The 13,869-nt window shown below is 38.1% G+C and overlaps 1 protein-coding gene across 6 annotated transcripts in view; it reads left to right on the top strand.

Moving 5' to 3' along the window:
* The window catches only part of sphkap (SPHK1 interactor, AKAP domain containing), a 401,207-nt gene extending 388,080 nt beyond the window's left edge, over nucleotides 1–13,127 (top strand). For all 6 annotated transcript variants that reach the window (XM_072572291.1, XM_072572290.1, XM_072572292.1 and 3 more), the window contains 5 exons: nucleotides 2,189–2,350; nucleotides 8,556–8,642; nucleotides 9,275–9,327; nucleotides 9,415–9,599; nucleotides 10,806–13,127. In XM_072572291.1, coding sequence (XP_072428392.1) covers nucleotides 2,189–2,350; nucleotides 8,556–8,642; nucleotides 9,275–9,327; nucleotides 9,415–9,599; nucleotides 10,806–10,952 — 634 coding nt within the window. In that variant the 3' untranslated portion in view covers nucleotides 10,953–13,127. The remainder of the gene's footprint in view (nucleotides 1–2,188; nucleotides 2,351–8,555; nucleotides 8,643–9,274; nucleotides 9,328–9,414; nucleotides 9,600–10,805) is intronic.
* Nucleotides 13,128–13,869: the final 742 nt, after the last annotated feature.

The following is a 13,869-nucleotide window of genomic DNA, read 5'->3' as shown; positions in this document are numbered from 1 at the left end:
ATGTTTCATTCAGTAATCTTGTAAATAAATTCTGTTTTGTTTGAAACTAAGTGATTTGACCAGCTGCATCCCTCCTGGAATATCCACATCACACCTGCTTAAAACAACTAGCAAAGTTAGGGTCTGGGCTACTTTCTTGAAATGTTTTGAGAGGGTCTGGCCTGGTCTATAACAAATGTCAGTGAATGCTAACAGTTTTACACACATTACTACCTCAAATTCTGGTCTGTAAGCTCACAGCCATAAAGTTCCATCTCTCCTTTGTGAATGTCAATATGCGTTAATAAGAGGGACACTGCAAGAGAGAAAGAGAGAGACAGCAAGAGAGAGAGAGTGTAAGAGACTGGCAATTGGCACATGACAGAAAGAAATATAACCAGATAGGAGAAAACCACTTATGACAACGCGCTTATTGTAAATTTAAAAATGTGTGGCATACAATAATTTGCTAGAAGAAATCTAAATGAAACTAAATGAAACAAAGTATATCTAATTAACTACAATTTTAATACAGCACATACAGTCAATAAAGAGATGATATTTCTGTGCAAAGATTTTTTTATACACAACAGACTTCCTCACTCGTCTAACAGGTCAATCTGTAACTTTGTTTTTACAACGAACCTTTTTTTTTGGAAGGTTCCAATATAGTCAGCTAGTCTGTGACTGGAGTTAATGCATTGAAATATTGAATGTAATAGTTATCAGGAGTAATGTGAATGTGGAATTTAAGGCACAAACAGATCAGTCAAGATTTTATTGAATGTCAGCATAGACGAGTTGGACCGAAGGATCTGTTTCCATGCTATACATTTCTATAACTCTATGACTCTATGACAGACAGTCTTCAGGAGCTGAATGGTCTGCGACTATGTTTTGTATGTTTGTATGAAAATTTCCTTCAACTTCACAAAGGGGAGAGTGGAAAACAGTATTTGTTTCATTTATCTCAACCTATAGCAACAAAACATGCAATACCTCATGGATTAAGGCATTTGAATTACCATAAAGTCCTTTTTTGAAAAATCAGTATTTCTAGTTCTGGGACTCATGTCTCAGATCTTTTATAGCTTCAAAACTTGATAGACCTAGTAATTTGCTCTGCACTAATCTACTGCAACACTACAATTTATATTTCTCTAGCAGGGATCAGAAAGCTAGAGATCTAGGGGGAGCTAGTCTGAGAAACGTGATTGGGCACCTAGGAAACTCACTCACCTGTAATCTACGGGAGAAATTCAACCTTGTAGAAATTTCTTTCTGCTCCCATCAGAGTAGAGTCTAAGTGTAAAATACAGATCCAAAAGAGAGTGCTTTGACAGTTGGCCACTATGATGTGTAAGTATTAACTTTCAACGTTCAAACCTTTGAGGAGAAAAAATGGTGACTGTTCTTAATTGATCCCTGTAATTAAAACTGCATTGAACTTACAATTTTCATGGTTGACTTCTGTGGCAGACCAAATTGGTTAATTCCCTGTTATCCAACCAATATTCTTTAGAATTGATTTGGGTACCAAACCACACTGTTGGTTTACCACAGCATTCAAAATTGAAAACCAGGCAGGTTGTACAGCAACTAAATAGAATCCATAACTGATTGTAACTTTATTGCTACAGTTCCTGGTTCTATCACATATTTGTGATTAGAGTATAGAAAATAACCATAATATCCCCCCTACAGTTTAGCTGCAACTATTAAATAAAATGTCAGTACATTGGTCCTTCACAAAAGGGTGACTTTCTGATCTTAAAGTTCCATTGAGGAGAATTGCCTGCCAGAAACAGGCAGAGCTTACAAACATTCAGTTGAATTCAGCTACATGTTCTCTGTGAGAAGTCCTTTCAACAAAGTGGAAAATTGGAAAATTGGAAACTTGTCTCCATAATATAGAAAGCTGCCTGATTCACCCATGCAGTGAATTCAGGAGGCTCAGCTCATGTAATGAATTGCAACATGTCGTAACTTTTGCCTGGTGTGTTTCCTGTTCCATCCCAATGGTATGTGAAGGAGCAATCTAGCAGGCATTATTAGCAAGGGCCCAGGAAGTTGGCCACGCAAATATTTTCTTGTTCAGTGATTGGTTTATAGAAAGGAAATGGAGCAGGAGGAAAAATATTTGAATCAATTATTCCATAATGTTCTGTTAATTCATTTCCTCTTTCTGTTTTTGTTTTGTCCCAACAAGCGTTCTGAAGAATCCGACACCAGCAGCAACGGAGAAGGTCGGAGCTGATGAGCTTCCATGCAGTTTGAGCACCAGCGACGATAGCATGGGGAGCTGGTCACAGCTCGTTAATGAAGAAGACCATGCAGAAGACAGCAGTAGCTATCTTCACCTTAGTGAAAGGTTGTTAAAAGAACATCAAAGTTGATTTAGTGAAGGACAAGACACTGTACGATTGCTATTTAAATTTACAACCTGATCACTCTCGGGTGATGATAAGATGTTAGGGTCTAATCAGACATTTCACTGATTAAGATTAAAGCATCTTGTGTACCTTATGCTATTAATTGCCACATGATGTTGTGAAAAGTAATTAAATGAGTGGCATAGCAGAGAATCATCTAATGAAAGTTTGGTGATATAGAACTTGAGTATTGTTAAAAAGAAAACATTTCATCAAAGCATCTTTGTCTTGGACATCAAGACAATTTTCAATAAATACCAATACACAGTATTGGTAAATACCAATTACCAATAAATACCAATACTAACACTTTATCTTGTATAAAAGGAGAGTGATGATTGTTTGGCAAGTAGACTCTGATTGGTAATGGCCTTGCAATGCAGAATGCACCAGATGATAACTGGCATTTAACTGCCAAGTTAAGTTTAAACTTAAACCGGGCATGTTACCTTACTCTTTGATGGTAAACTGAGGTAGATTGGGCACTTTTCAGGTTCATAAGTTCACCCAATATACAGTGAGAAGTGATCTATTCAGGAGAGTCATTATCCCACAGATTGGCTTTGACATGCCATATTTCAGCATTGTGCTTGCACAGTTAACAAATGGCTCAGGTCCTATTTATGGTGTTCCAGTTAAAATAAGTTTTATAGTGCATGGTACAAGAAGAATCCAACTCCAAGTGAAGATAAAGAGTAGCAGACAGTAGTAGAGTTATTTTCTCAACAAGGAACAGGATCTCATTTGATTGCTCCATTTTTTACATGGATTTAAATGTAGGGTAGAACCCATTATGACATACATTGGAAAGTCTTATTTGTAGTTGTGAATTCAAATATAGCAAATGTGTAATCTACATATCAAAAGTATACAAAGGGGAGGAAGTTAGGTGTCATTCCATAGAAGACATATTTCTCATGGAATCCAACAAAAATGTTTGCAAGAGCTGGGCTAGTGGGGACTCCATGGCAAGATCATGTATTTGGTTAGAGACAAAATAACTGCAGATGCTGGAATCCAAAGTAGACAAGCAGGAGTTTGGAAGAATACAGCAATCAAGGCAGCATCAGGAGGTGGAGAATCCAACTTTTCAGGGCAACCCTTCTTCGGGACTGGGGGTAGGTGTAGGGTGAGCTGCAGATAAAGGGGGTGGTGGGGCAGGGTGGTGAAGTGGAGACAGTCGGCCTTGTCCTCACTATACATCATCCTTCAACACTTCCACCAACTCCAGGTAGACACAATCACCAAGAACATCACCCCTCCCCACATGGACTGTTCCCTTCGACAGTCCTTGGTTTGCGCCACTCTTCCCCCCCCCCCCAATTGCGTCCAACCCCCCGCCACCTTCCCCTGCAATCAGAAAAGATGCAAAACCTACCAGCACACCACCCCCTCCTACCCCCACCTCACCTCCATCCAGGGACCCAAACCACCCATCTTAATTCCCCTAACTAATTCCTTTCCGACAGGACTATCCTTGGCCTCCTCGATTGCCACAACAAAACACACTGCAAATTGGAGAAACAATTCCTCATCTTATGCTCAAGCAGCCTATAGCCTGGAAGACTCAATATTGAGTTCTTCAGTTTCAAATAACCGCCTTTCCCAATTCCCTTCCCATCCCCTCCCCACCCCTTCCACTCTTCTCTACCACTGAACGGATTCATTCCACCATTGACCAATCAGGTCTACCTGTCTTCACCTATCCCCACCTCACCACCCTGCCACCATCACCCCCTTTATCTGCAGCTCCTCCACACCCACCCCCAGTCCCAAAGAAGGGTTACACCCAAAACATCGACTTCTCCACCTCTTAATGCTGCTTGGCTTGCTGTGTTCTTCCAGCCTCCTGCCTGTCTATTCAACATCATCCATTTGGACATTCGAATGCCACTTTGCTGTTAATGTGGAAGTCCTGTATCGTCTTTGCAAATGTGAAGAATCTTTCACTCGGTTTGAAGTAAACTTGCTCAAATCTGATTACAGCAATTCATCCAATTCGTTTTGTGCAGAACCAATCATAACAAAAGTAGAGTGTAAATAAACATCACTTTTACATATCTTGGATACCACTTGCATAAAATGAAGCACAGAACTGCAGATTCTGGAGGTAGCAAACAAAACTGAAATTGCTGGAGAAATTCAGCAGGTTTTGAGTCCAGTGAGTCTTCACCAGCCTATGCATTTATGGATTTTGCAAGTTGTGAGGATGAACCCCATCATATATATCACCCAGCAGCTCATTGTTCTTACAAATGTTTTAGCTTTCTTTTGAACAAGGTTGTTTGGTCATGTTGAGCTACAAGTCCAATGGAAAAGATTTTGGACCCATCATTAAGAAAGGTGTGCATTCTGTGGATATAGTTTTGGTGGTAACGGGTAAGCATTTCAGTCCCTGTCTTGAGTTTACCAATTTGTATCTGGATTGACCTCAAAGCCTTCACAATATTGCCAGCCATTCACATTGCATGTGAAAATTAGACAAGTTGTTTGGAATTATGTAATAGATATCACTTTCAAGGATTTACTGTCTTCAGTGGATATTGGTTTCTGGTTGGACAGCTGGGGGGAGTAGACAAGTTCAAACTCAGCAAATACCACCAAAGCAAAATATTGGTGATACTGAAGATTTGAAATATGAACAGGAAATATTGGAGAAACTCAACTGGTCTGGCAGCATCAGCAGAGAGAGAAAGAAAGTTACTGATTCAAGTCCAATAACTCATCTTTGCAACTGATTTAATGGGGGACACAATTTAAACTATATGCAAAAAAAAACTCCTCGCTTCCTAGGAGCATGTAGTCAGAGAGGTTTAGTGTGTGTTTAATGGCATCATTTATTTCATTGCCCAAATCTCTTCTAGTGAAGCGGGTTTAAGGTGTAACCACATTTCAAGCTAGTGCTGTCATTTATTGAAGCAGTATATGGATTAAATCAAAAATGAAAGAAGTTTGCGCACTTAATACAAGCACAGCTTAGGGTACAGTGTAAATTAGTAACCCTATTATCAATCTGTTCAATCTCATATTGCACATCAGAGCTTCAATTGTGGGAACTTTAACATTACCATTATATTTAAAAATGAAAATTGACACAACCTTGTTTAATATGCTTTTGGAGAAATTGAATAGCTTACGTATTCTTAATTTACCTGCAAGTCTTGTGAGTATTTCATTGATATCTGAATTTCATCTTGAATGTAATATTGTCTTATGTATCTCAGAATAATATTTGGGAGAGCAGATCCTGAGAATTGCAAACCAATGAGAACTCGCTTTTCATAAAGTAAAAACTGTTGTTTTTCCCTTACCTTTGCATTTCTTTCGATGAAATGTGCAATTGAAAAGCTCTGGCAAAGTTTGCCCTTTCTCATAGAGGTTTGGTGTCTTAGTGTTGAGAAATATCTCTATGATGATTAGTACTAGTACACTGATTGAAAGCAATCGGAAATGAGTCCACAGCATGCTGATCACTTTCAAGGATTAATTTGATGCCCACCATAGTTTGAATTGATGCGTACATGTTTAAAGTATCAGATAATCTGCATGATAATGCATTTTAGCAATGTTTCATTCTTTAATGAAAATATTCTGAGAAGGATTCAAACTAACAGTCTAGTTTCATTAATGGAACTTATTTGGAGAATGAGAATCCGGAAATCGTATGTCAGCTTATATTTCCTAAATAGCAATATCCTGCTAAGATAATACACTTCAGAGCTCTATCTTTACTAGCAAGCAGGATAGTATGTAATAATTCTCATAACCTGTTAAGACTGTATTCATGAACCAAATGCATGTCTTGTAACAAGTACATATGATAGAAAACATCTTGAGTTCTCACTGACAAAACACATTCACCAACATTTAGAATGTTAATTTCAAATGAATCAATTTTGTGGAGAAATCTCTATCATTTCTCACATTCTGGTTTGTTTCCCATCTTATTGCTATCCAGGATATGAGTGATGCAAAAATGTGTTTTAGTGTTTCATTTTGCCCCATTCCTTACTCCAAACACAAAGGCAGCATTCTGAGCAATGTGCTCAGCTGTTTAAATTGCTCACCAATGCTGAATAACACCTCATTTGGGTGACACATTTGGACTGAGAGAAATGAACGGAATAAGATAAAGGTGCCACCCTGTTCCACAGAGAGAAGCGACCAGTTTATGCTATTGAAGCCACACATAGTGGTGATTTGTAGACAGTCAAGGGTAGCCTTATGTTGAGGTGCCCTCAAGCTTGCATACCCCATGTTGTAGGGCTGCTGGCCTCAAGCTTCCTGATTGGGCCTGCAGATTTGAATGCTGTCTCCTGAAAGGTTGTTCTTCCAAGAATGCTCATTGAATGGATAGGCTTGAGAAACTCAGTTCAGGTCCTTTTGTCTGCAAGGTGTCAACCATAATTAAAATTGTACACTTACCTCCAAGTCAGTATATCATGGGTTAAAGATGTACTCCAGGGTTGAGCACATGATCTAAACTGACACCCCGGTCCTCACCTTCCACCCCACTAACCTCCGTATACATCGCATCACCCTCTGCCATTTCCACCACCTACACCCTCTGCTATTCCACCACCAGAGATATATTTCCCTCCCCACCCATATCCGTTTTCTGTAAAGACCATTCCATCTTCCTTCCCACCTATCAACTCCACCCTCCTCCCCAACCTATCACCATTACCCCCACCTCCATTTACCTATCGCACTTTCAGGTAACTTGCCCACAGCCCCACCCTCACTCCCATTTATCCCTCCATCCCTCTTGGCTCACAAGCCTCATTCCTGATGAAAGGGTCTTGCCCACAACTTTGATTCTCCTGTTCCTGGGATGCTGCCTGACCTGCTGTACTTTTTCAGCACCACACTCTCAACTCCGCTGTAGTGCCAACATAATGCGACATTGACTATTGTTCTTTCTTTGACTGAAACATTAAATGAGTTCTCCCAATGTGCTGGACAACTCTGATCCATAAGTGAACACCTAAAACAGATAACCTCGTTATTGTCGCATTGGGATGTGGGATCTTGCTCTGCAAACATTGACTGCTGTGTTTCCCCACATCACGACAATAATTTTGCTTCTTGGCAACTTACTGGGCTGTGATGCCCTGAGATCCTGTAAGGAACAAATTCCTTCCATCCTAAAATGGTAATTGGAGTTCTTTTTGCATCACAAAATTTACAATTTGCACACTTAATGAGGCCTTCTATGTGAAACATGCCAGTTTCAACTAGTGACCAAGGCCCTGACAAAATGGTATTAACTCGGCACTATGTCGAATCACCTGCTTTTGAGGATATTATCACTTGGTGAACACTAATTTCAAAATGTTAAAATCAGCCCTGTCATAATCAGTGTTACGTTATTGTAAGTGTCTTCAATGATTAAAGGTGGACTTGGAGCTATGCAGTATAGGTGAAAACTGCTGACGTTTTATCAAGTTGTAATACATTGTATATGCCAAGGTAAGCATAACTCATTTGATAATCTTAGTCTCATGTCATATTTAATTGTTGGGTTAATAAATCAATTTAAAATATAAATAGAAAGCATTGTCTGAAGTTTCTAGACTGATGTAATTAGATCTTGAATTTGCTACATTAAATTTGGCTGCACCCTGGGCTTTAAAAAATAAATGAATGCAGAGTGTATAAAAGCTTAGCTCAGCATATTACTTTTAATGGAAGAAGTTTGGTTCATTATAGTTCTATACAGCTGCATCAGTATGTGGCTTAATTTGTTGATGTGTATTAGAAGTAAACTAAAAGTGATCCATTGTAGATCTATAAAATAGGTGTGACTGGGAATTGGTTTAATACCTTAAGAGTAATTGTGAATGATTAAATGGGATGCTATGTAAAAAGTAGATGGTAATGCAGTTAAGTCAATAAGATCCAACAACAACTTACTTTGACTTTGCCTCTTAAATATAGAAAAATATCACAAAGCATTTAATAATTAATTTAAGAAGAATGGGAAGTGATTTGAACGACTGGGATTGTGCAAAAATAGATGTGAAACAATTACATCCATTGGATTGGGAGAATTCTTTACACTAATTATACTTTCTTTTAAAAGGATGTTTTTTGTTGTAGAGAAATATTCCTGTTTAACTTTGAATTCTTTGTTTCCATTAGCAATGGGAACAGCAGCGCTTCGAGTAGTCTTGGCTTAGTGGATCTGGATACCTACCAGGAAACCCTTTCATCACGTGCTTTACCCAGGTGTGATATAATCTTCACAAACATAAGGAAAGAAAGTTATTCTTGAGCACTTCAAGACTTGTGGGTTGTGTTTATTTCCTAAGTTGACATTCTAGTGCAGTAACGTGGGAACAAAAACAGAAGTTGCTGGAAAAGCTCAGCAGGTCTGGCAGCATCTGTAGAGAGAAAGCAGAGTTAGTGTTTCGGGTCCAGTGACCCTTGCCTCAAAACAGTAAGGAGGGAATGGACCTCTGGGACTTAAACCTCGAGAGAAAATAGTGAGGGTGAATGTGATCAAGTAAGTGAATACCACCTGGAAGATTCAGTTGCTCTGTGGGTCTGATGTAAGGGTCCCAGTGCCTGTGCAAAACTTCAACCTAAAAATGTCAGTTTAGATATGCACAAGTCTGAGTGTGAATATATCCTGGATAAAGAATGTTCTGGTCAACTGCATTTTACGCTAAAACTTCCATCTGCCAAATTGCACAACAAAGTTCAACTTCTCTAGTCTTGTTGATGTGGAAAATAGCATTGCAAGTTACACATAAAAATTCAAATAGGGAAATGAATCAACTACAAAGAGGAAATATTTCTATCACTATACATGATTAATCTGAATGTGCTGTTAAATAATCATTACTTTGTTTTACCAGTGAACTTGTAAGCGGAAAGGAGCCAGTGAGACATAACACGGAGCATTTGGATGGTAAGGCTGGATAATCAAGCAAGTAACTTTCTGATTGTCAATCATTCCACATGAATGAACATAGGGTTATTTTTAATTGTTTTTCAGAAAGCACATCTCAATTAGCAATGGGTGCAGTCAGTTGCCACAGAGAGTTTCTTGTGCTGAATTTTGACGTGAGCCCTGAATGTGTTGACTCAGAATTGCGAGCAATCTTGCAGTGGATAGCTGCTTCTGAACTTGGTTTTCCAGTGATTTACTTCAAAAAATCCAAGGAAAAGAAGATTCAAAAGGTACGTTTCATTTAAGTATAGCAATTGCTGACATGTTATTCTTGTCTCCTTCACATAGTGCTTCTTGTATCATTTGTAATTTCTAGGGCAGGAGACTGATTGGTAAATACCTGGCAGTTTTGCATCAGGTCAAGCAATAAATAGCTGGCTGACAGCTTTACCTTCCAAATGAATCTTGATCCCTGCAGAACAGATGACTGTACTTCTATTATTAATAGGTGTCAGAACTACAACAGACAGCTTACAACTAAGCTCTACAATTAGAAAATAAGAACATTAATACAATCATACAGAATGTAAACTGCCAGTATTAAAGTATTAACTAATGTAAAACATTTGAAATATTGATTAAAGGTCATTTTAAACTTGGTGGTGGGAGAAGTTTTAGAGACAATTATTCTAAGCAAAATGAATCGCTACTGAGGTAACTGCAAGTTAATTAAGACAAGCCAGCTTGGATTCGTTGGGGGGAGAATCATATTTAATTAACTTTCTGGTGTTTCTGATGAGGTTACAAAGAGGATAAATGAGGATAGTATGTTTCACATTTCTTCCAAGGCTCTTTAAAACAAGTTTTTTTTAAAAGTCAAGTATTACAAAACAGCTTTGTAAGTAACGTTAGAGCTCAGGGAACAACATGGTCAATGGCAACACAGATACAAAATTAGCTGAGTGACATGAAACAGAGTAGTGATGAGCTTTTTTTGCTCAAACTGATTATTTAACAGCATATTCAGATTTATTCCCTATGGGTTGCTTTTTGATATATATCAATGAGCTAAAGTTTGCTGTACTGTGAACAGTTCAAAAATTTGCATATGACATGAAATTTGGAGATTCTGTAAACTCATCATTAATTCCTTGCTGAGAGTTCAAAAAGACTCTAACTCAGTCCCTGGGAAAATATTACTTGATTTACAGCTCTGGCTCTCTGATCTCTGGTGTCAATTGCACAGTATTTCTTTACACAGGACAAAGAGGTTTCCAGTACTCACAACTTCTACTACTGTTACTTTAAGGATTCTGACTGACACATTTATTGCTCTGTAATAAAATGACAGTTTTTAGCAATGTGAAAATTAATGAGTAAACTACTGTGTTTTAAGGGTTTTTCAAGTCAAAGCTTGCTATTTCAAGTTTTTGACAATATAGTAACATTTTTCAATGCACTCTTATGCAATCACTGATTTCTTTGTTTGAATTCAGTTTTTAGATGTTGTCCACTCTGCTCACAAGAAAGCTTGGAAGCTCAAAGATCTGTTTCTTGCAATTCTGCAATATTGTAAAGTGCAGGAGGAGGGAGAAAGCCTTTCAACAAGAAGTCTATTTGACTGGCTTCTTGAATTCAGCTAAAGGTTCATTTTCAATTTTGACTTTGTAAATAAAGGGGTGTAATAGTCAATTTTTGGAGTAGGTTCTTATGACTATTTTAAAGCCAGTTTGTGTTCTCTTTGAAGTGATTAATCATACACCATGTAAACATGGGGAAAACCAAACAGTACTGTACACAACATGTGAAAGCTATCAATTTGTGTAGATCAGTCTGGAACAACTTTCTATTTATATTCAAGATACGTTGTTTCTGTCATTGGCAGATTTGACTTATATCTATGATTACAGTGGATAAATATGCTCTTACATTGCCAAAGCAGCACCCATGCTTTGCAGTGTATCGCACAATAGCTAACTTTGATATAAATGAGCCACACTGTAAAAGTTGAATAATTTGCTAGCTTTTATCTGATGTGTACTGTATATGTGAAGAAGCTGACACTGACATGCACAAGCCATAATGTATCAGACAGCAACAACTGTCAGCTTTTACCAAGTGTGTATTGTATATTTGTGTGGCATGTATTTCGAGCAGATTTGGATAGTGTTTTTTAAAAATATTTTTGCAATCATCTTATGAAAATTATGTAATGTATGTACAGTGAGCATGTATGTCTACACAAACAGTCTTTAAGTTCCTGTGTAGAATGAGTTAATCACAACTGCTGAAAATGTGTTGCTGGAAAAGCACAGCAGGTCAGGCAGCATCCAAGGAGCAGGAGAATCGACGTTTCGGGCATCAGCCCTTCTTCATTCCTGAAGAACATTTTCAGTTCTGATCTCCAGCATCTGCAGTCCTCACTTTCTCCTCGAAGATATTAATCACAACTGCAACAATAATTTTGATGTACTGAGGCTGCTTCTCTGTTTAAATGATTATGTAATATTAGGTCAAAGATCAGAATGTAAGACTGAAAAATGCACCTTCTCCAAACCAAAATCTTTGCAAAATGTTGCCAATTAGAGATATAACTGTTATACGAATTCCTGACAGCTTTGTTACAAGGACCATTGTATCTGGTAAAATAAACAAGTAAATGGGAATTAAACCACTTGGAAAGTAGACATTGTGATCAATACATTGGTATTGAAAAGGTCTGTCCTTACTTTTGAAAAAAAATCAGTCACATGTCTAAAACCATCAAATTTGACATTTACACAACCCCTTTCATGTCTACCAGACATCACCAGCTACAGTGATGTACGTTTTAAGTGTAATGTAAGAAACTCACAAATCAAACTCCAATAAACAGCAAGGTAGTAATCGTCAGGTCACCTGTTTATGGACAAATTCTGACCGGGACCCCAAAGATAATCACTTGCTTTTCTTCAGAATAGTGCTATGAGATCTTTTATATCCACTTCATCGATGGGGCCTCAGTTTAACTTCTCACCTGAAAGATAGCACCTCTGAAGATGTCACAATAGTGTCAGCCTCAGTTTTTGTGTTTAATCCCTGGAGTGCGGCTCAAGACAAGAATCTTGTGACTCAGTCAAGAGTACAATCAACAGAGTTACTGAGGGTCATCCGACCCGAAACATTAACTCTGATTTCTCTTCACAGATGTTGCCAGACCTGCTCAGTTTTTTTCCAGCAAGTTTTATTTTTGTCTCTGAGTTACACACTGTCATTTGGTAGGGAAGTTATACCTGTTTTTGCCAGTGACAGGATGGGAGATAAATAGAAAAGAATGTCCTCATGCAGTTTACATATGGCCTGAGTATCTGTTTATTTTCAAAACAATACATTTCTTTAAATAGGTATTTTTAAAAAAGCACAAACCAAGGAGATCAGAGAGAAAAATGGAACAAGCCACAACTAACACTAAAATATACTGTGTTTCATTAGAAACAAATATTCAGGGTTAAAAAGAATTTGGATTCTGTACAAAAATATGACTTAATTTGTACTATTGCGTACAAGCTATTTTGTTAAATTTAGTCAAATTAATTTTTATTTATGAGTTTATTTATAGTACCATAGTAAAACAGTAAAATATTTCAGAATATGTGCACCTCAAGCTCCCACTGAAGTCTTGTTTATGATTTTGTGCTTTACCTTGTATAGTACTGTAACAATAATTTCCTGATTACTGTAAGAACTTCGCATGACATAAATCCATCTTCTTCACATTATACCATGAAACTGGATTCATCATGGATGTAGCTTACAATAAATATTGATTATAAGTGTCAGGACTGGTGTTGTTCCTCCAAATTCTAGAACTTTTACCTCTCTTTTTCCTAATTGTTTTTTACATCTCTATGACTCTATGACTGTATGACCATAATGTATAGGAGCAGCATGAGGCCATTTGGCCCAGGAAGTCTGTTTCTCAACCCCATTCTCCTTCCATTTCCCTGCAGCCTTTGATCCCCTTACCAGCCAAAAACCTATCTATGTCTCTTTTAAATGTACTCAATCACTTGGTCTCCACAGCCTTCTGAGTCAATGAGTTCCACAGATTCACCACCCTCTGGTTAAAGAAATGCCTTATCTCTGTCATCCCTTCACTCTGAAGCTGTCTGTTTGAGTCCAAGTCTCTCCTCCTAGTGGAAACATCTTCTCCATGTCCACTCTATCCAGGCCTGTCAGTATTCTATAAGTTTCAATGGAATTCTCTCCTCATCCTTCTAAACTCCATCAAGTGCAGACCCAGAGTCCTCAACCATGCCTCATATGACAAGCCCTTCATCCCCTGGATCATTCTTGTCAACCTCTTCTTGACCACCACGAGCACTAGCACATCTTTTTTTAGATACAGAGCCCAAAACTGCTCACAGTATTCCAAACGTGGTCTGACCAGAGCCTTTTACAGCCTCAGCAGTCCATCTCTGATCTTGTATTCCAGCTAATGGATGCTAACATTGCATTTGCACTCCTAACTATCAAGTGAACCCAATATGTTAAGAGATTCCTGAACTACAGCTCCTAAAT

Source organism: Chiloscyllium punctatum, chromosome 6 (assembly GCF_047496795.1).
Source record: "Chiloscyllium punctatum isolate Juve2018m chromosome 6, sChiPun1.3, whole genome shotgun sequence".
Classification (NCBI taxonomy): domain Eukaryota; kingdom Metazoa; phylum Chordata; class Chondrichthyes; order Orectolobiformes; family Hemiscylliidae; genus Chiloscyllium; species Chiloscyllium punctatum.
Note: the sequence above shows the minus strand (reverse complement) of the source record. Positions and strands in the feature narration are given on the sequence as shown.